The 22,291-nt window shown below is 48.1% G+C and overlaps 1 protein-coding gene across 1 annotated transcript; it reads left to right on the plus strand.

Annotated features, from left to right (window-relative positions):
* Window positions 1–3,176: 3,176 nt before the first annotated feature.
* On the plus strand, window positions 3,177–19,159 carry LOC120977180 (U8 snoRNA-decapping enzyme-like). The gene is made up of 3 exons (XM_040404979.1): window positions 3,177–3,401; window positions 16,197–16,469; window positions 18,674–19,159. Exons 1-3 carry the CDS (start codon window positions 3,222–3,224, stop codon window positions 18,854–18,856), a joined length of 636 nt encoding a protein of 211 aa, XP_040260913.1. The 5' UTR covers window positions 3,177–3,221; the 3' UTR covers window positions 18,857–19,159.
* Window positions 19,160–22,291: the final 3,132 nt, after the last annotated feature.

Genomic DNA, 22,291 nt, shown 5'->3' on the forward strand with positions numbered 1-22,291 from the left:
ACGCCGCCCGCAGCGGTCTGCTCTCAGTGTCCATATCGGGCACATCGAGTCTGGAGCAGAACACTGCGGTAATGCAGCCTGCCTCTACTCCAGGGGCCTACAGTAACATTTTTATCCAGTGTACCTCCAGCCACATAATCACAAGTTCTTTTCTGTCAGGTGAATGCCTCATTTTTGGGGCCTGTACTTCCGTGGCCCTAAAATAATTTTTTTCTAGGCCCCAGCAGGGCACATTTTGGAGAGTTTTCCTTTAAGACGCATAAAAATGGCCCCCGATTAAAATACATCTTTTTTGTGGGAATTGTGGGTGGCTGCAAATATGACCTGAAGGTTTTTCAGGTTCCCCTGCCATTAAAGGGATTGTCCGAGTTATGAAAAAAAATATATATTTCCTAATTTCCCTGGTTCTCTTCTGGCCCTTGTTTATATGCAACAACAACTATCTCTGCCCCTCCCCCTGCTCTGCTAAGGGAGTAGCTACAACGGCTGCCCTGAGTGACATGTCTGCCTGCTGGGAGACTCAGCAGCATGTTGTCACAGCGGGGAGTGGGGGAAACCCCCCCCACCGTGCGGTGTCAGAGGGTAAAGGGGATCAGCCTGGCCAAAAGGAGTAATAAGGGAGCAGGTCACCTCCTACAATATCCCTAATCCTCTCCCTGACTCCTCACCGTATGAGCGGAACCCGATGGTAGGACGACTCATACTCAGGATACCTAGAGACCCTAAGTCGCCCTGGTAATCCCTCACTTAGGAGCAGGGGAGAGACAACCCGTTCATCCCAGTAATGGAGGAACAGGAGTCTATCTGAGGCCAGGCTGCAAGGAGAGGGGAACACATACAGCATAAGGAGATGGCAGGTAAGTGAAACCAGTAACACACTTACCTGCCACAGACACACTGACTGGAACCCGTGCACAAGTGCTGGTGTCCCCACCAACAGTAAAGGACACAGCACACACCACAAACCCCACAGGAACCCAGGACACCCATAGCTGCAATAAACGTGAGACACCATAAAAACATCTATGACCACAAGGGTGGCCCTCACTGGACAGATGGAATATGAAGACCAGGAGGATAGCTCCAGCATACACCATGGCTGGAGTACCACTCAGCTACAGGCATCCAGCAGAGGCTAAATAGCCCAAGCAGCCCCACCCACAAACACATAAACCCAGTGTTCACAAAACACTAGGAAGGGAGTTAACACTTCCAACACCAGACAAGGGAAGGAAGCCACTTAAAAGGGAAGGTCACACACAAGCATAGAAAGCTACACGTTACCACCGGCAACAGCATGCGTGACAACCATGTCACGGCAATCACCCAGAAGGCCGAGACACTGCCACCGCATGCTCACACAGCAATTCGTTGCAACACGGGCAACCGCAAGTGTAGCAACAGTGTCACAGCGCACACCATAGGCCGTGACACATGTTGTATGTGTAGGACTACAAGTCCCAGCTGTATAATGACACTGCTAAGGGAGTGGATACAAAAGCTGCCCTGAGTGCTGGGAGAATCAACAGCAACTTGTAAGTGTAGAACTACAAGTCCCACCTGTATAATGACACTGCTAATACACACAGGATCTTCCCCCTACCTTCTTGTGCAATGCTCTCTCTAGTCTGTCAGCTCCTGTGCCCAGAATTGTCACTGCCTGCAGCTACCCAGTCTGTGCAGCTGAAGGGGTTAAGAATCCTAGGAGAGAGAGCAGGCAGTGGCGAGGGGCGTGGCCAGCACAGTGACGTCTTGTTTACAGGCTTGTGCAACGAACTTTATCAGAGCAGGGAGAGAAGCTGACATCACAGGTCATGTGACCCTCAGTAAAATCTGAGAAACCAGGCACTGCAGATAAAGTGAGTTAATTGTAAAGTTGTTATTTTTAGGTACAGAAAAAGAATAAAAAAATAACTTGGACAACCCCTTTAAAGGCAATGGGGCCCGCCGCGAACGAGCGGTTCGCAAACATGCTTCGCGAACCGTCCCGGCCGATGTTTATCCATCACTACTAAGAACTACCATGAATAAAGAATGGGATCAAAACATCATCCAGGGGCAACTTCTCCCAACCATTTAGAGGTAACTTCTCCCAACCATCCAGGGGCAAGTTTTACCAACCATTCAAAAGCAATGTGGTGATGGACAATGTTTTTTCCAGCATGATGGAGCACCATGTCACAAGAAAAAAGTCATAACTAAGTGGCTCAGTGAACAAAACATTGACATTTTGGGTCTATGGCCGGGAAACTCCCCAGATCTCAATTCCCAATAAGCAGGTGGAGAACCAAAACACAAAAATTGTGATAAATTCCAAGCACTGATTAGACAAGATTGGGCTGTCATCAGTCACGGCCCAGAAGCTGATATCCAGCATGCTAGGACGAACTGCAGAAGTCTTGGGAAAGAAGGGTCAACACTGGAAATATTGCGGGAGATTTATCAAAACTGGTTCAAAGGAAAACTGGCTTAGTTCCCTAAATTAACCAATCAGGTTGATCCTTTCATTTTGCAAAGGAGTTCTGAAAAATGAAAGGTGGAATCTGATTGGTTGCTATGGGCAACTAAGCCAATTCTACTTTACACCAGTTTTGATGAATCTCCCTCACTGAGTCTTTAATAGATTTGATGGATTTGTCAATAAAAGTTATAAAAATTATGAAATGCTGATAATTTTCCTTCAGTTTACCATCTGACAGAAAGATCCAAAAACACATAAGGAAGCAAACTTTGCCAAAACCAAAATTTTTGTCAGTCTCAAAACTTTAGGCCACGACCGCACATCATGTACTTTTCTAACGGGCAAGAAAATACATATTTTTTTTTTTATGTTTCTGGTTCATAATTTGTCATGTGAACATAGCCTCAGGGTATATTCACATGCAATAGAACAGGCATCCTCAAACTGCGGCCCTCCAGCTGTTGCAAAACTACAACTCCCAGCATGCCCGGACAGCCTACAGGCATCAGCCTACAGCAGGGCATTGTGGAAGTTGTAGTTTTACAACAGCTGGAGAGCCGCAGTTTGAGGATGCCGGCGATAGAACTTCCATTCATCTCAATGAAGTCATTTCTGCAAGCCCCATTCGGATGAATCGCACGGCTCTGATGAGAAATTGGGAAATGCACAGTCCGGGGCCTGACCCCTCCCAGACATGTGACTGATCACATGATCATGACATCATCAAAGGTCCTTTAGCCCACAGAATGTAGTATCTATCATGGCTCAGGCAGGACAACGGAACCTCGCGCACCCAGAGGATCATCGTCCGCGACCCCGAAATGCAACCCGTGAGGAAGCCCTGCAGCTGGAGGGTTATAGGCATGCCTGCCACGTTATGTTCTACGCCTCCACTACTGCCAAGCTTTTCGACCGTGTCCCCATCAGATATGTTGTCCTGGTGAGATCCTGGGGGTACACAGGGGAAATTGGGGTCCAAGGGTGCAGGTAATGGGTGTAATTTGGCCCTTTAGGAGGAGGCTGTCCTAGGTCGTCCATCACTATACAGCGTTGAGACATTGAATTCCATATCCTTAAAGGACAAGTCCACTTTTGCACAAAATATCTGTAAACCGGTGCTGTGTGACTCTCCATGACATGAAGAATGACTTTGTAAATAGTTTACTTGACTTATTTTGTACAGATTTTTTAATGGTATGATGTTTTACTTGACATTCAGAATTATGCAGGTAAGGCTAGTTTCACACTCGCGTTTTGTCTTTCTGTTTCTGAGATCCGTTCAGGGCTCTCACAAGCGGTCCAAAACGGATCAGTTTTGCCCTAATGCATTCTGAATGGAAAAGGATCCGCTCAGAATGCATCAGTTTGCCTCCGTTCTGTCTCCATTCTGCTTTGGAGACTGACAAAACTGAGCCAAACGGATCCGTCCTGGCACACAATGTAAGTCAATGGGGACGGATCCGTTTTCTATGACACAATCTGGCACAATAGAAAACGGATCCGTCCTCCATTGACTTTCAATGGTGTTCAAGACAGATCCGTCTTGGCTATGTTAAAGATAATACAAACGGATGCAGACATTTGTATTATCTGAACGGATCCGTCTGTGCAGATCCATGACGGATCCGCACCAAACGCGAGTGTGAAAGTAGTCTAAAGCATGCGCATTGTGGGAGCTCAGCTGTTAGGTCACATGACCAAAGCACAAGGAAACTCAATACAGCAACTAGGGATGAGTGAATCGACTTCGGATGAAACATCCGAAGTCGATTCGCATAAAACTTTGTTCTAATACTGTACGGAGCAGGATCTCTGTACAGTATTAGAATGTATTGGCTCCGATGAGCCTAAGTTACTGCTTCGTGCAATAACTTCATAAATTAATTTGTACTGTAAAAAAACATTTCCCGAACTCGTGTTCGGTTCCAAGTGGTACCTTGGAACCGAACCCGAGTTCGGGAAATGTTTTTTTACAGTACAAATTAATTTATGAAGTTATCACAAGACGCAATAACTTCGGCTCCTGCTCTGTACAGTATTAAAACTAAGTTTTATGCGAAAAGTTTTAGTCGATTCACTCATCCCTAACCGCAACGTGTTGTATGGAGATTCTCCTTCGTGCTGAAAGTTTACCGCTCCTCGCTCACTCTGTGCAGCGCAGCAGAGCGAAAACATCAAGTTAGTGATTTTGCGCCAGCGCCCCCCTGCAGTCTGGCACCCGGGGCAACGGCCTCCTCCGGCCTCCCGACGCTATGCCACTGATGGAGAATAAAATCACGTTTAGCTCAATAATGGATGAAAAGTGGAGTTTTCTTTTAAAGGGGGTTTCCAGGTTAGGCATATTAATGACCTATGCTCAGAATAGGCCATTAATATCGGATGGATAGGGGGGTTCAACCCTTGCCCTGCTGATCAGTTGTTTGAAAGGGCTATGGCAGTCAGGTGATCGCTGCAGCCTCTTCGTTATTTACATCTGTCCATCTAACTGCATGCCATCTACTTGTGGTGCAGGATTTTAGCCTTGTCGCTTTGTGCCACTTTTTTTCGATTAAAGTGTTCTTCCCATCTGGACATTTTATGGCATATCGACTGGATGTATTGTAAGGGTATTTTTTAAGTACTGATTAGTTCTGTCCCTTTAATTCTGTTCCCTTTTATTATTACCATTCTGTGTTATAATGTGCCTTGTAAATGTAGTACCGATCCCCCATTGTGCTGATAGCAACACATTCCTGAGTGATCTCATGAGAGACATGCGTGATGCACGCTGGTGGAGGGGCTGATGGGAATAACTGTGGTCTGCACTAGTGTTGATCGAGCAGTTCGGCCGAATACTGCATGTGCTCGAGTCTCCTCCCCGCACGTTTGTTGGCTGCTACGCAGCCAATAAACATACAGGTAAGTACTGCCCTTCACTGTAATGCCGTAGCCATGTTGTTTATTGCCATTACAGTGATTGGCTGGCCGGAACGCGTCATCGGATGCTATTTAGCACCCGATGACATGTGTTCGGCTCAGTATTAGTCAAGGAGAGCTGTGCTGAAGAAGGGAAAGATAGTGTAGGTAGAGAAATTTTAATTTTTTCAGTTGAAAAACTTGTCAGAGACCCAAAAGTCCTTTTAAAAACTATTTTTGTGTGTGGCAGCAGCAATATATATTTTTAGTGCAGCCTGCGCTAAATTGCTAAAACTTTACAGTAGGGCTGAAATGATTACTCGATTGAATCGAGTAATTCGACACAAAATAATCCTCGATGCAAATTTTTTGCATCGAGGATTCGTTTGTGTCATGTGACCACGGAGCGGGAGTGACGCGCTTGCTATTACTCACCGCTCCGTGGTCACCCGCCGGCCCGTACCGCGCTGCACTGGATCCTGACACATCGTCAGGTCATAGTGCACGTAAGCGCGCACTATGACCCGACGCTGTGTGCTGAGTGGCTGGCAGCGGAGGAGGCGGGGCGCGAGTGGCAGTACAGATCAGAACTGCTGGCTGCTGCTTATCGGCTTAAGGCTGGTAAGTGGCTGCATGTGTGGAGGGGCACTGGGTGATTTGTGCTCGCCATGTGTGTCCCAGCATGGAGAACCCCTATGATAACACGTTTACCACCCAGTGGTGGAGCATGGACTTCAAGTTAGAGCTGTGTCACCTGTGCCGGAATGGCCAGAGGATGATAGGGGTAGTAGTGCTCACTGGCCTTGTTTAGAGGGGCTGATGATTAGCAGCATAGGGTGTTAGAGCACCCCCTGTCGTTAGTGGCTGGTTCAGGGCGGTTTGGGTTTTGTTTCCTTTTAGTCTCTGATGTGGGTATATCCCTTCACCATCCCTGCACTGTGACATCACTGTGTGCACTATCCCTGCACTGTGACATCACTGTATGCACTATCCCTGCACTGTGACATCACCGTGCGCACTATCCCTGCACTGTGACATCACCGTGCGCACTATCCCTGCACTGTGACATCACCGTGCGCACTATCCCTGCACTGTGACATCACCGTGCGCACTATCCCTGCACTGTGACATCACCGTGCGCACTATCCCTGCACTGTGACATCACCGTGCGCACTATCCCTGCACTGTGACATCACCGTGCGCACTATCCCTGCACTGTGACATCACCGTGCGCACTATCCCTGCACTGTGACATCACCGTGCGCACTATCCCTGCACTGTGACATCACCGTGCGCACTATCCCTGCACTGTGACATCACCGTGCGCACTATCCCTGCACTGTGACATCACCGTGCGCACTATCCCTGCACTGTGACATCACCGTGCGCACTATCCCTGCACTGTGACATCACCGTGCGCACTATCCCTGCACTGTGACATCACCGTGCGCACTATCCCTGCACTGTGACATCACCGTGCGCACTATCCCTGCACTGTGACATCACCGTGCGCACTATCCCTGCACTGTGACATCACCGTGCGCACTATCCCTGCACTGTGACATCACCGTGCGCACTATCCCTGCACTGTGACATCACCGTGCGCACTATCCCTGCACTGTGACATCACCGTGCGCACTATGCCTGCACTGTGACATCACCGAGCGCACTATGCCTGCACTGTGACATCACCGAGCGCACTATGCCTGCACTGTGACATCACCGAGCGCACTATGCCTGCACTGTGACATCACCGAGCGCACTATGCCTGCACTGTGACATCACCGAGCGCACTATGCCTGCACTGTGACATCACCGAGCGCACTATGCCTGCACTGTGACATCACCGAGCGCACTATGCCTGCACTGTGACATCACCGAGCGCACTATGCCTGCACTGTGACATCACCGAGCGCACTATGCCTGCACTGTGACATCACCGTGCGCACTATCCCTGCACTGTGACATCACCGTGCGCACTATGCCTGCACTGTGACATCACCGAGCGCACTATGCCTGCACTGTGACATCACCGAGCGCACTATGCCTGCACTGTGACATCACCGAGCGCACTATGCCTGCACTGTGACATCACCGAGCGCACTATCCCTGCTGAGCTGATGGCACAAGGGGAGAGAGCTGATGGCACTGGGGGAGAACAAAGGGTGTTGGGGACTGATGGCAGGGGGTCTGATGAGTTTTTATAAAGGAAAACTGTCTATTAATTCATTTTTTCTTATTAGAATTCTCGATTAATCGTAAAAAATTATCGATAGAATACTCGATTTCTAAAATAATCGTTTACTGCAGCCCTACTTTACAGACCGAAAAGTCCCTTTAAGGACTATTGTGTGTGGCAGCAGCAATATCTATTTTAAGCGCATCCTGCGCTAAATAGCGTGCAATAGTTAGGCCGCTGCAGACAGCGACATTATCTGCGCTACATCTCCTGTGTGACATGTGCGCATCCAAAAAATATCAGTGACATCCAGTGTACTTTTTCCTTAGACGGTGTCCGCTGCGGACAGTGACATTACCTGGGGTACATCTCCTGTGTAACGTTTCCACATCCGAAATACCTGTGACATTCCCTGTAATTTCTTATTAGCCGCTGCTGACATCAGCGATATTATCTGCGGTATTTCTTCTGTGTAACGTTTCCACATTCCAAATACCTTTTTTTGTGCATATACTTACAAATCCTACGCTACTGTGACATATTTTCAAGCATATATAAAATTTAATATGAAGAAGGCCAGCAGTAAGGGACAGGGAAGTGGCCGTGATGCTGATGGTGGCCCTGGGCGCTTTGAAACTGTGCCTGCTGCCAGACCACAAGAAAAAAAATCATCCACAATGCCTAACTTCATGTCCCAGTTTGCATGGCAGCAAAGGACAACGCTCTCCAAGTCAGACCAGGTGGTCGGTTGGATTGCAGCAGATAATACTTCCAGTCGGTTAAGCACCACCCTGTCTTCCACCAAGTCCAGTCTCAGTAGCCAAGAGTCTGGTCAACACAATCCTCACCCTGATCCTCCTTCCTCCCACCATGGAGAGTCTTGCCAAACAAGTGATCCCACACTCGGATATTCTGAGAAGCTCTTTTCAGCGCCATTCCTTCATTTGGGCCTCTCGACAAGCCCGCTTGAAGAGGAATATGAGATATTGTGCCTTGATTCCCAAACTCTTGAGCATCCACAGTCACAAGAAGATGATGGTGGGGAACGGCAATTAGTGTCTCAAGAGGTTGATGATGAAGATGAGACACAGTTGTGAAAAACCTGAGGTTGTTGTTGTTAGGTCAAAAAGTCAGGAGGATGAGCAGAGTGAGGAAGTGGAAGAGGAAGTGGTGGACGATGAAGTCACTGACCCAACCTGGGAAGGTAGCAAGCCGAGTGAGGACAGCAGTACAGAGGGGGAGGGGACCGCAGCACCGCAACAGGCTGGAAGAGGCAGTGGGCTGGCAAAAGGGAGAAGGCGGGCGACACTAAACAGGCCCACAACTGTTTCTCGGAGCACACCCTTGCAGAAATCTCCCTTGCCAAGGGGTAGGTGTTCCGCAGTCTGGCGCTTTTTTGAGGAAATTGCGGATGACAAAAGAATTGTAATTTGCAACCTGTGTCGTACCGAAATGAGCAGCGGCCTGAACACTAGCAACCTCACCACCACCAGCATGATCCGGCACATGGCATCAAAGCACCATAATAGGTGGGCCGAACGCCTTCGTCCACAATCTGTGTCTGCGGGTCACGCTACTGCCTCCTCTTCACCTGTGTTACGTTCTGGCCAATCCCCTGTCGAAGGCGCAGGCCCCGATGCCTCCCGCCCTGGACTTTCGCAAGCACCATCAACGACCACATCCACTTCCATGTCTCAGCATTTACCCCAGGCATTTAAACGCAAGTGCAAATACCCAGCCACCCACCCACAGGTCATGGCACTAAATGCACAACTTTCCAAATTACTGGCCCTGGAAATGTTGCCATTTAGGCTTGTGGGCACTGAGGCCTTCCGCAGCCTGATGTTGGCGGCCATCCTGCGTTACGCAGTCCCGAGCCGCCACTATTTTTCACGGTGTGCCGTGCCCGCCTTACACCAGAATGTGTTCCGTAACATCACCTGTGCCCTGACCAAAGCAGTTACTGGGAAGGTCCACTTAACCACTGTCAAAAGTGCTTTCGGCCAGGGATGCTACATTTCCCTGATGGCACACTGGATGAACGTTGTGGAGGCCGGGAGCGAGTCGTACCTGGGATGGCACAGGTGCTACCGACGCCAAGGATTCCGGGCCCTAATTCCATCAGGGTTTCCGCCACCACCTACGTTAGTGGCTCCAACACCCACTTCTCCTCCTCCTCCACTTCCACCTCTGAATTATCCTCTTGCAGCACCAGCCATCAGTCGGTAGCTCGAAGCAGTATAGCACTGCAGTGGGGAAGCGTCAACAAGCTGATCTGCTTAGGTGACAAACAGCACACCACCGAAGAGCTGTGGCAGGGGATAAGGGACCAGACTGAGCTGTGGCTCTCGCCACTCAACCTAGAACCAGGCATGGTTGTGTCTGTTAATGGCCCTAACTTGGTGGCGGCTTTGGAGCTCGGGAAGCTCACACACATCCCATGCCTAGCCCACGTCTTCAACTAAGTGGTTCAGCGGTTTCTCAAAACCTACCCCAATTTGCCTGAGCTACTGGTGAAGGTGCACCGCTTGTGTGCCCATTTCCGCAAGTCATCGACGGCTTCCTCCGGTTTGTCAAGGCTGCAGCAGCGCTTACAATTGCCAGCTCACCAACTGTTGCGCAACGTGAGCACACACTGGATCTCGACGTTCCACATGTCGGCCAGGTTTTGTGAGCAGCAGAGGGCAGTAGTGGAATACCAGCTGCAACATGGTCGTCGCCTTTCCAGTCAGCTTCCGCTCTTCACAAGCGAGGAGTGGGCATGGATGTCTGACCTCTGTGAGGTTTTAAGAAACTTTGAGGAATCAACACAGATGGTGTGCGGCGATAACGCTATTATCAGCGTCACCATCCTACTTCTGTGTCTACTCAAGTGCTCGCTGCTCACAATTAAGGACGACGCTTTGCATGTGGAAGAGGTGGAAATGGGGGAAGACATTAGACAGGGTGATAGCCAGACCACCCTCAGTTCGTGTCCTCAGTGCAAATTGGATGATGATGATGAGGAGCAGGAGACGGTTGCCTCCTCTACAGAGGGTAGTACCCATGGAAGTTTATTTCCATCTGTTCAGCATGGATGGGCAGATGAGGAGATTGAGAGTGATCCTCCTGATGACGACAGCGAAGTCTTGCCTGTTGGGACTCTGGCACACATGGCTGACTTTATGTTAGGCTGCCTTTCCCGTGACCCATGTGTTATACACATTTTGGCCAACGCCGATTACTGGTTGTTCACCCTTCTCGACCACCACTACAAAGATAACTTCTCATTCCTGTAGGGAGAGGATTGTGCAATACCAGAAGGTCCTTGTGGAAAAATTGCTCCAAAAATTTCCAGCTGACAACGATGGCGGCAGAGTCCGTAGTTCCTTGGGCAACCGAGGTGGGGAGACAAGGGGAACACATAGCAGTTCCAACAGAGGCAGAGCAACACTCTCCAAGACCTGGGACATTTTCATGACACCCTGCCAGCAACCTCACCCTGATGCGCAGCCTAGTGTCACAAGGAGGGAAAAGTTTTGGAACATGGTGAAGGAATACGTAGCAGAAAGTGTCAGCATCCTCAGTGATCCCTCAGTGCCTTACAACTACTGGGTGTCCAAGCTGGACATGTGGCACGAACTGGCGCTCTACGCCTTGGAGGTGCTGGCCAGCCCTGCCCGCCAGCGTTTTGTCAGAGCGGGTATTTAGTGCTGCTGGGGGCATAATAACTGATAAGCGCATCCGCCTGTCAACTGAAAATGCTGACCGGTTGACTCTTATAAAGATAACCAAGTCCTGGATTGACCATGACTTCTCTACTCCACCAGAGGAAAGCGGCTGAACATAAAGGCACTCTAAATGTGTTTTTTTTTGTTTTGTTTTTTTTATAATGTACTGAATACCCTGTATTCCCATGCAACCCTTCCACCACAAAAAAATGTATATGGTTCAATCTTCCTTTTCTCGTCCTCCTCCTCCTCTTCCATTATATCAACATGCTTATTAGTCTACCCTTGCTCCTAATGTTGAAGAGGGTCAGCTCACCAGCAGGCACTCACCTACAATCTTTTAGAGGGTCAGCTCACCTGCAGGTCCTCGCATATAATGTTTTAGAGGGTCAGCTCACCAGCAGGCCCTTGCCCATAATTTTTTCAATGGTCAGCTCCGCAGCAGGCACTTGCCCATAATTTTTTAATTGGTCAGCTCAGCGGCACTCGCCCCTAATGTTGTAGAGAGTCAGCTCTGCAGCAGGCCCTCGCTCGTAATATTTTAGAGGGTCACCAGCAGGCCCTTGCTCCTAATGTTTTTGAGGGTCACCAGCAGGCCAGCAATCATAATTTTTCAAGGGTGTGTATGATGCCCTTCTTTATGTGTAACAAAAGGTGTATTGGAGTGCCGGTTCCTTGTAATTTTTGGCAGCTCTTTCCCTTAGTGCAGGGGTCTCCAAACCCCGGCCCGCGGGCCACAACCGGCCCGCTTGTGCGTTCGATCCGGCCCGCCCGCAGCTGGCAGGTTGCAGGAACGAAAGCCGCACAACCGCCCATGCTGTCACCCTGTGCTTTTTGATTGGCTGCTGGGACCGCCGATGTCCCGGCAACCAGTGACGTCACAGGTGCGGCACCTCCCCTCTTCCCGCCCGCTGTTTGAAATAACAAATCCACGTGTGTAGCAGCGGGCGGGAGTCGGGACTCAGGAGTCCAAGAAGAAAAAAAAAAGAAGAGGAGCAGAAGCCGGCTACAGCGGAGGCAAGTGTTGCACAACGCTGATGGGGACACAATGGGGAACGCTGACATTGCTGTGCTGCGCTGATGGGGACACAAGCTGCTGAGGACACATACTGATGGGGATATTGCTGTGCTGCTGGGGACACTGCTGATGGGGACTTTGCTGTGCTGATGGGGACATTGCTGTTCTGATGGGGACACCGTTGATGAGGACACGGGTGTCCCCATCAATGGTGTCCCCATCAGCACAGCAATGTCCCCATCAGAGGTGTCCCCATCAGCGATGATGGGCACACTGCTGATGGGGACAATTCTGTTCTGATGGGGACATTGCTGGGGACACCGCTGTTTGGCACACTGCTGATGGGGACATGGGTGTCCACATCAATGGTGTCCCCATCAGGATAGCAATGTCCCCATCAGCGGTAACCCCATAATCGATGTCCCCATCAGCACAGCAATGTCCCCATCAGAGGTGTCCCCATCAGCGGTGATGGGGACACATGCTGCTGGGGACACCGCTGACAGGGACATTGCTGTGCTGATGGGGATGTTGCGGTGGACACTGCTGATGGGGACATTGCTGTTCTGATGGGACATTGCTGGGGACACCGCTGATGGGGACATGGGTATCCCCATCAGCGGTGACCCATCATCGGTTTCCACATCAGCACAGCGGCGTCCCCATCAGCAATGATGGGGACGCTGCTAATGTGGAAACTGCTGATGTGAACATTGCTGTGCTGATGGGGACATTGCTGTTCTGATGGGGACACCGTTGATGAGGACACGGGTGTCCCCATCAATGGTGTCCCCATCAGCACAGCAATGTCCCCATCAGAGGTGTCCCCATCAGCGATGATGGGCACACTGCTGATGGGGACAATTCTGTTCTGATGGGGACATTGCTGGGGACACCGCTGTTTGGCACACTGCTGATGGGGACATGGGTGTCCACATCAATGGTGTCCCCATCAGGATAGCAATGTCCCCATCAGCGGTAACCCCATAATCGATGTCCCCATCAGCACAGCAATGTCCCCATCAGAGGTGTCCCCATCAGCGGTGATGGGGACACATGCTGCTGGGGACACCGCTGACAGGGACATTGCTGTGCTGATGGGGATGTTGCGGTGGACACTGCTGATGGGGACATTGCTGTTCTGATGGGACATTGCTGGGGACACCGCTGATGGGGACATGGGTATCCCCATCAGCGGTGACCCATCATCGGTTTCCACATCAGCACAGCGGCGTCCCCATCAGCAATGATGGGGACGCTGCTAATGTGGAAACTGCTGATGTGAACATTGCTGTGCTGATGGGGACATTGCTGAGGACACCGCTGATTGGCACACTGCTGATGGGGACAAAGGTGTCCCCATCAATGGTGTCCCCATCAGTACAGCAATGTCCCCATCAGCGTCCCCATTCTGATGGGGACATTGCTGTTCTGATGGGGACACCACTGATAGGGACACGGGTGTCCCCATCAACCGCGTCCCCAAAGGCAGTGTCCCCATCAGTGGTGTCCCCATCAGCTGCTAATGGGGACTCCGCTGATGGGGACATTGCTGTTCTGATGGGGACATCATTAATGGGGACATTGCTGTGCTGATGCTGACATTGCTGTTCTGATGGGGACATTGCTGTGCTGATGGGGACACCGCTGATGGGGACATTGCTGTGCTGATGGGGACACCGCTGATGGGGACATTGCTGTGCTGATGGGGACAACGCTGATAGGGACACGGGTGTCCCCATCAATGGTGTCCCCATCAGTGGTGTCCCCATCAGCACAGCAATGTCCCCAACAGCAGCGTCCCCATCAGTGGTGTCCCCATCAGCACAGCAATGTCCCCAACAGCAGCGTCCCCATCAGTGGGTGTCCCCATGATGGGAATATTGTTTTTCTGATGGGAATATTGTTTTTTTGATGGGAATATTTTTTTTTTTATGGGAATATTGCTTTTCTGATGGGGACATTGCTGTTCTGATTTGGCCATTGCTGTTCTGATGGGGACACCGCTGATAGGGACACGGGTGTCCCCATCAATGGTGTCCCCATCAGCCGCGTCCCCAACAGCAGTGTCCCCATCAGTGGTGGCCCCTATCAGCTGCTAATGGGGACTCCGCTGATGGGGACATTGCTGTTCTGATGGGGACATCGTTGATGGGGACATTGCTGTGCTTAAGGGTGACACGGCTGATGGGGACATTGCTGTGCTGATGCTGACATTGCTGTGCTGATGCTGACATTGCTGTGCTGATGGGGACATTGCTGTGCTGATGGGGACATTGCTGTGCTGATGGGGACATTGCTGTGCTGATGGGGACATTGTTGTGCTGATGCTGATTTTTTTTTCCGGCCCCCGAATACTTGTAAAATCTTCAATGTGGCCCTCCTGTTGAAAAGTTTGGAGACCCCTGCCTTAGTGCATAGGCTTTATGAGTGTAGGAGTCCCACTACCTGAACAATTGTACCACAATGTGAATGAGGCCCTCCTTTATGTGATATACAGGTTGTATCGGAGTGCCTCTTCCTTGTAATTTTTGGCAGCACTTGCACTTTATATACAAGTAAATACACAGGAAAGAATGTTTCCTACCAATTTTTCCTCTAAAAAATGTTTTATCTTCTGTTTTGTGCGTATTATTGTCAGTCTTTAAAAGTGGCGTACTACTCGGACAACATCGTTCCCAGCAGCGACCTTGGAATCCAAGATGCATCCAGACATCCTCCCCATGCTGTTCCCGAACCATTTCGGTGGTGTTTCCATCAATTTCTGACCTTTTCCTATAACCCAAACACCCTCCCCTCTTCAGAGCAGGGGGCGCCTGGTTTAATGCTCGTGTTCTCCCATTGACTTCCATTGTGCTCAGGTGCTCGGTAGAGGTGTTCGACACGAGCACTTTGGTGCTCGATCAACACTAGTCTGCACTAACAATTAATTGGGATTCCACCAGGAACTTCATCCTAGGTAGGATGTAAGTATTGATTTGCCCTATCTCTTGTACACCCTGGGGTGTCAGTCACATGTTATAATGTGGTAGACAGCAATGTGTTATAGCAGGGCTGACCGGATCCTTACCCCATATTTAGGCTAGTGATGTTTATTTACTTTTTATTATTCCGTATTTGTTTGTGTTATCGTATATTTAATCACAGTAAATATTTTTATTCACTCAGCCTGCTTAAGCTTATTCATTCTCAAATCCATTGAATTTACATTACAATAGGATATGCCATATAGGTCAGATAAGTGTGGGTCCCACCTTTGGAGCCTGCTCCTATCTTAAAGGCATTATCTCATCTTAGATCTTGATGGCATATTGCTAGGATATGCCATCAAAGTCAGATAGTGGGACACTCGCGTATCTCCAGAATGGCCCCCCCCCCCCCCCCCCCCCCCCCCCCCGGAGTGCACCGTACAAGCGTGGCCAGCTTCCATTCACCGCTATGGGTGTTTTAAAAGTAATTAAAGGGGTTGTCCCATCTTGGACCCACACCTATACAAAGAACAGAGCCAGCAAAGTGCCGTAGTAGTTTTTGGAAGTCCCATTGAAATGAATGGAGGGCAGCCACGCGTGTCCAGTGCACCCTTCTGCACCTAGCAGGCATTAGGGGTTTATCGTAACAATGTTCAAGATGGGAATACCCCTTTAAGCGCTATCTACAGCAGTCCCATAGAGGTGAATGTAAAGGATGCCGTGCATGTGCAATGTCCTCGCAATTTACTGCTATGAGGCTTCTGAAAATAGCCGCGCACGCTCACTCGTCCGTTTTTGGACATAGGTTTCGAAGGCCCTGCACCATGCATAACATAATATTAATTTTTAGTATCGAGTGTTCCTGTAAGCATACATGGCTCCTAGAAAACATTTTATTCATTGCCCCCCCCCCCCCCCACCCCTCCGGTGACTCTCACTCCCGTTACTCCTTCTGTCTTCACAGATGATGATGCGTTTTGATGGACGTCTTGGTTTCCCTGGTGGTTTCGTGGATGCTCGAGACTCTACCTTGGAAGAAGGCCTGAACCGTGAGCTGCTGGAGGAACTGGGCCCTGCTTTCAACACTTTGAAAGTGACAGAGAAAGATTATAGAAGTTCTCAGGTCCGCGAGCTCACACAGAAAGGGGTCACACACTTCTACACGAAGGAACTGACTCTGGAGGAGCTAGAGGCCATCGAGAGAGAAGGAGTGTGTGCAAAAGATCATGGGCTTGAGGTGAGAGGGACGTTACAGGCATGCTCTTCTCTGTTGCAGTTGGAACCTGTGAATGGATTTTGCTTCACAGCAGAGGTGTAACTCAGACTCCGAAGCATAAACTAATGGGTCTGCAGTACAAAATGTGGGGCACGTTTCCCAAAAATAGGTTAGTGGGCCAGACAACTACGTAGATCTTACTTGGAGACTTGGTGCCTGATTCATAGAGTGAGGTTCCAAGCCTCTTAGGTCCTACGCCCCATGAGAAAACTCCTTTTTAGAGGTCCTGAGAATAGTTCATCGGTATAAAACAGTCAGAAAACCCCTTTAATGGGGTGTGTTCCTACATGGTCTGGCAATATCCAGAACTGGTAACTGGGAAGGCCAGCCGTTTAACCCATTGGATCAGCATGGTCTGTTACAACAGGATGACCAATGGGGACTACGATTAGAAAACTGTTGGACCCCCTTGGGGACCTAGAAAGGATCCCAAGACTGTGTGCCCAGAAAGCCCGCTGTTAGGGCTGGTTCACATGGAAATTTTTTGTATTTTCCATGTTGATTATTTATTAATTTTTTTGCGCCATGTCTGCTGGAAACCACAATGGGGATCCATTCACAGATTAGCTCCATTTAACCGCAAGCGGGTCTGCCGCATTCAGAAGACCACCTACCGCAGAATCTGCTGTGTGAACTAACCCTTAGGGCATTAATGGGATAACGAAAAGGAATAAAAATTATATTGGGGGAAAAAGGTCTGTAAAGCAAGGAAATTTAATAAAGTAATGATTTAAAATAAAATATTTTTTATTTCATAGACATTACATAAAAAGAAACAAACCTACTCTTAGAATTAGGTGTCCATGTGACCGTAATAACATGAAAGGTTCATTATATCAGGTTGTTCAGCGAAACAAAATGCGGACAATAATAGGACATGTTCTATTTTTTTGTGGAACGGACATACGGAAACTGAATGCACATGGAGTAGCTTCAGTTTTTTTGCGGACCCATTGAAATGAATGGTTCCGTATACGGTCCGCAAAAAAAATGGAACGGACACGGAAAGAAGATACGTTCGTGTACATGAGGCTTTATTTATATGAAACCCAAACTAGACTGGAGAACATCTGATTCTTAGTGGATCCAACAGGACTAAGTGGAATCCTCTTCCAGATCTCTAATGTCTACATCCGGCCTAGCTCTCAGCATTGATAATTTCTCCAATGGGTCACCCATGTAATGATCAGATGAGTCAGGCCCTTAAAGGGTCAATTAATTTTCAGAGATATCAAAACAGTTGATTGGTAGGGGTCTGAGTGCTGAGACCCCCACAATCTCTAGAACGAGGAGAGAGAAGGGCTCAATAGAAGTCTATGGTCCCATCTAGATTCCGTCCTTTGCAGAAAGGAGAAATGACGTGTTATGTGAGCCCTTCTCTTTTCTCCTTCTAGTGATCGATGAGGGTCTCCGCACTCCAATCAACACTATCGAAATGTCTCTATGACCTATCAAACTTTTTCTGAAAATTCTGTGACCCTTTGTCTGCCGTGATGCTCTGCTTGGCTTATAGACTGGTGACCAAAACGGGTCTATTCAGTCCAATTTCTGGCTGCCCCACTGATCTGTACTGCATAGGGACAATCGATACCGGGAATCTGTTCTTGTCACCTTGACATATTAAGTTGGTCATACATTTTAGGTAGCTGTTGGATGAATTCTTATTAGGCCACAGTCATCTCTCCCAGCTGCCCTGTACACGTACACACTCAACTTGGCCAAACGTGCATGTAGTCTGCATATAGAGAGGGAAGAAAGATGATGCCAGACACCTCTGGTGGTGGATCGGCATGTTGAAATCCAAGTGCTTGATCCTTGTCTGTCCTCACCTCTGCCGTTGGGCAGAGTTGGGAGACCACATAGACATGATAGTTGGCTGGTCCCACCTAAATCAATGGGTTTAGCCAACATTGATCTAATGTGTAAGGTCAAATTTAGGCTAGAAGATTTCTTTCACCCATGACAAGTAGGACTACTTACCTCTTTGGGTTGGCTGAAGATTTGCATAGGTAAAGCAGAGTCGGCACTTCTTCCCACTTATAGAAACTATGCATGCAGACGTGCCTCGGGTACATTGGTCATATCTAGACCAAGGTTATATCTCTGGAATGTCCCTCACCCTCCCAGTGATCCTTGTTAACCTTTTATGTTTGCTTCTCCCATAGGTGATGGGCTTAGTTCGTGTTCCCCTGTACACTTTACGGGATGGATTTGGAGGTCTTCCAGCCTTTCTGTCCAACAACTTTATTGGAAACTCAAAGAGCCAGCTTCTCTATGGCCTGCGCACCTTGCGGCTGCTCCGAGAGGACCAGATTCAGGATGCCATGTGGGCCAGTCAGAATACTTAATTTCCTACTGAATATCTTCAGCATATGGCCTCTGTACATCATCAGGCAGATTATGAGTTGCCCAATCATTCTTAAAAATGATGGTTTATTTCAGTAGTGATTGTACTTCTAGCATCTAAGGGGTTAAAATCAGTCACCCCCCTCCCTTTTTTTTTTTTTTCTTATCATCCAGAGGTGTGCCATTCTTGTCCATGTTCTGCACCTGGTATTGCAGCTCTGGTCCACTGTAACCTAACATAAATTCAAAAGATTTGAGAATGAATAAGCTTACGCAGGCTAAGTGAATAAATATATTTGTTACACCCACTTAGGATGCGTTCATTTTGTTTTCAGTGTACATTGGAGGTATATGTCAGGGGGACGTATGCAGGTGTACAGGGATACTGTGGCATACATCACCTGTAGGCTCCTTTTTTAACCACCTCCGGACCGCCGAACGCAGCGACGCGTCCTGGAGGTGGTTGATTCATTCCGAGTGGACGCGCCGGCGCGTCCTCTCGCGAGACGCGAGATTTCCTGTGAACGCGCGCACACAGGAACGGAAGGTAAGCGAGTGGATCTCCAGCCTGCCAGCGGCGATCGTTCGCTGGCAGGCTGGAGATGTGATTTTTTTAACCCCTAACAGGTATATTAGACGCTGTTTTGATAACGGCGTCTAATATACCTGCTACCTGGTCCTCTGGTGGTCCCCTTTGTTTGGATCGACCACCAGAGGACACAGGTAGCTCAGTAATATGTTGCACCAAGCACCACTACACTACACCTTCCCCCCCCGTCACTTATTAACCCCTTATTCACCCTTGATCACCCCTGATCACCCCATATAGACTCCCTGATCACCCCCCTGTCATTGATCACCCCCCCTGTAAAGCTCCATTCAGACGTCCGCATGATTTTTACGGATCCACTGATAGATGGATCGGATCCGCAAAACACATACGGACGTCTGAATGGAGCCTTATAGGGGGGTGATCAATGACAGGGGGGTGATCACCCCATATAGACTCCCTGATCACCCCCCTGTCATTGATCACCCCCCTGTCATTGATCACCCCCCTGTCATTATTCACCCCCCTGTAAGGCTCCATTCAGACATTTTTTTTGGCCCAAGTTAGCGGAAATTATTATTTTTTTTCTTACAAAGTCTCATATTCCACTAACTTGTGTCAAAAAATAAAATCTCACATGAAGTCACCATACCCCTCACGGAATCCAAATGCATAAAAATTTTTTGACATTTATATTCCAGACTTCTTCTCACGCTTTAGGGCCCCTAGAATGCCAGGGCAGTATAAATACCCCACATGTGACCCCATTTCGGAAAGAAGACACCCCCAGGTATTCCGTGAGGGGCATATTGAGTCCATGAAAGATTGAAATTTTTGTCCCAAGTTAGCGGAAAGGGAGACTATGTGAGAAAAAAAAAAATAAAATCAATTTCCGCTAACTTGTGCAAAAAAAAAAAATTTCTATGAACTCGCCATGCCCCTCATTGAATACCTTGGGGTGTCATCTTTCCAAAATGGGGTCACATGTGGGGTATTTATACTGCCCTGGCATTCTAGGGGCCCTAAAGCGTGAGAAGAAGTCTGGGATCCAAATGTCTAAAAATGCCCTCATAAAAGGAATGTGGGCCCCTTTGCCCACCTAGGCTGCAAAAAAGTGTCACACATGTGGTATCTCCGTACTCGGGAGAAGTTGGGGAATGTGTTTTGGGGTGTCATTTTACATATACCCATGCTGGGTGAGAGAAATATCTTGGTCAAATGCCAACTTTGTATAAAAAAATGGGAAAAGTTGTCTTTTGCCAAGATATTTCTCTCACCCAGCATGGGTATATGTAAAATGACACCCCAAAACACATTCCCCAACTTCTCCTGAATACGGAGATACCACATGTGTGACACTTTTTTGCAGCCTAGGTGGGCAAAGGGGCCCACATTCCAAAGAGCACCTTTCAGATTTCACAGGCCATTTTTTACAGAATTTGATTTCAAACTCCTTACCACACATTTGGGCCCCTAGAATGCCAGGGCAGTATAACTACCCCACAAGTGACCCCATTTTGGAAAGAAGACACCCCAAGGTATTCGCTGATGGGCATAGTGAGTTCATGGAAGTTTTTAATTTTTGTCACAAGTTAGTGGAATATGAGACTTTGTAAGAAAAAAAAAATAAAAAATCATCATTTTCCACTAACTTGTGACAAAAAATAAAAAATTCTAGGAACTCGCCATGCCCCTCACGGAATACCTTTGGGTGTCTTCTTTCCAAAATGGGGTCACTTGTGGGGTAGTTATACTGCCCTGGCATTCTAGGGGCCCAAATGTGTGGTAAGGAGTTTGAAATCAAATTCTGAAAAAAATGGCCTGTGAAATCCGAAAGGTGCTCTTTGGAATGTGGGCCCCTTTGCCCACCTAGGCTGTAAAAAAGTGTCACACATTTGTTATCGCCGTACTCAGGAGAAGTTGGGGAATGTGTTTTGGGGTGTCATTTTACATATACCCATGCTGGGTGAGAGAAATATCTTGGCAAAAGACAACTTTTCCCATTTTTTTTATACAAAGTTGGCATTTGACCAAGATATTTCTCTCACCCAGCATGGGTATATGTAAAATGACACCCCAAAACACATTCCCCAACTTCTCCTGAGTATGGCGATAACACATGTGTGACACTTTTTTACAGCCTAGGTGGGCAAAGGGGCCCACATTCCAAAGAGCACCTTTCGGATTTCACTGGTCATTTTTTACAGAATTTGATTTCAAACTCCTTACCACACATTTGGGCCCCTAGAATGCCAGGGCAGTATAACTACCCCACAAGTGACCCCATTTTGGAAAGAAGACACCCAAAGGTATTCGCTGATGGGCATAGTGAGTTCATAGGACTTTTTATTTTTTGTCACAAGTTAGTGGAATATGAGACTTTGTAAGAAAAAAATAATAAAAAAAAATCATCATTTTCCGCTAACTTGTGACAAAAAATTAAAAGTTCTATGAACTCACTATGCCCATCAGTGAATACCTTAGGGTGTCTACTTTCCGAAATGGGGTCATTTGTGGGGTGTTTGTACTGTCTGGCCATTGTAGAACCTCAGGAAACATGACAGGTGCTCAGAAAGTCAGAGCTGCTTCAAAAAGCGGAAATTCACATTTTTGTACCATAGTTTGTAAACGCTATAACTTTTACCCAAACCATTTTTTTTTACCCAAACATTTTTTTTTTATCAAAGACATGTAGAACAATAAATTTAGAACAAAATTTATATATGGATGTCGTTTTTTTTGCAAAATTTTACAACTGAAAGTGAAAAATGTCATTTTTTTGCAAAAAAAATCGTTAAATTTCGATTAATAACAAAAAAAGTAAAAATGTCAGCAGCAATGAAATACCACCAAATGAAAGCTCTATTAGTGAGAAGAAAAGGAGGTA

This window comes from Bufo bufo, chromosome 8, assembly GCF_905171765.1.
Source record: "Bufo bufo chromosome 8, aBufBuf1.1, whole genome shotgun sequence".
NCBI lineage: Eukaryota > Metazoa > Chordata > Amphibia > Anura > Bufonidae > Bufo > Bufo bufo.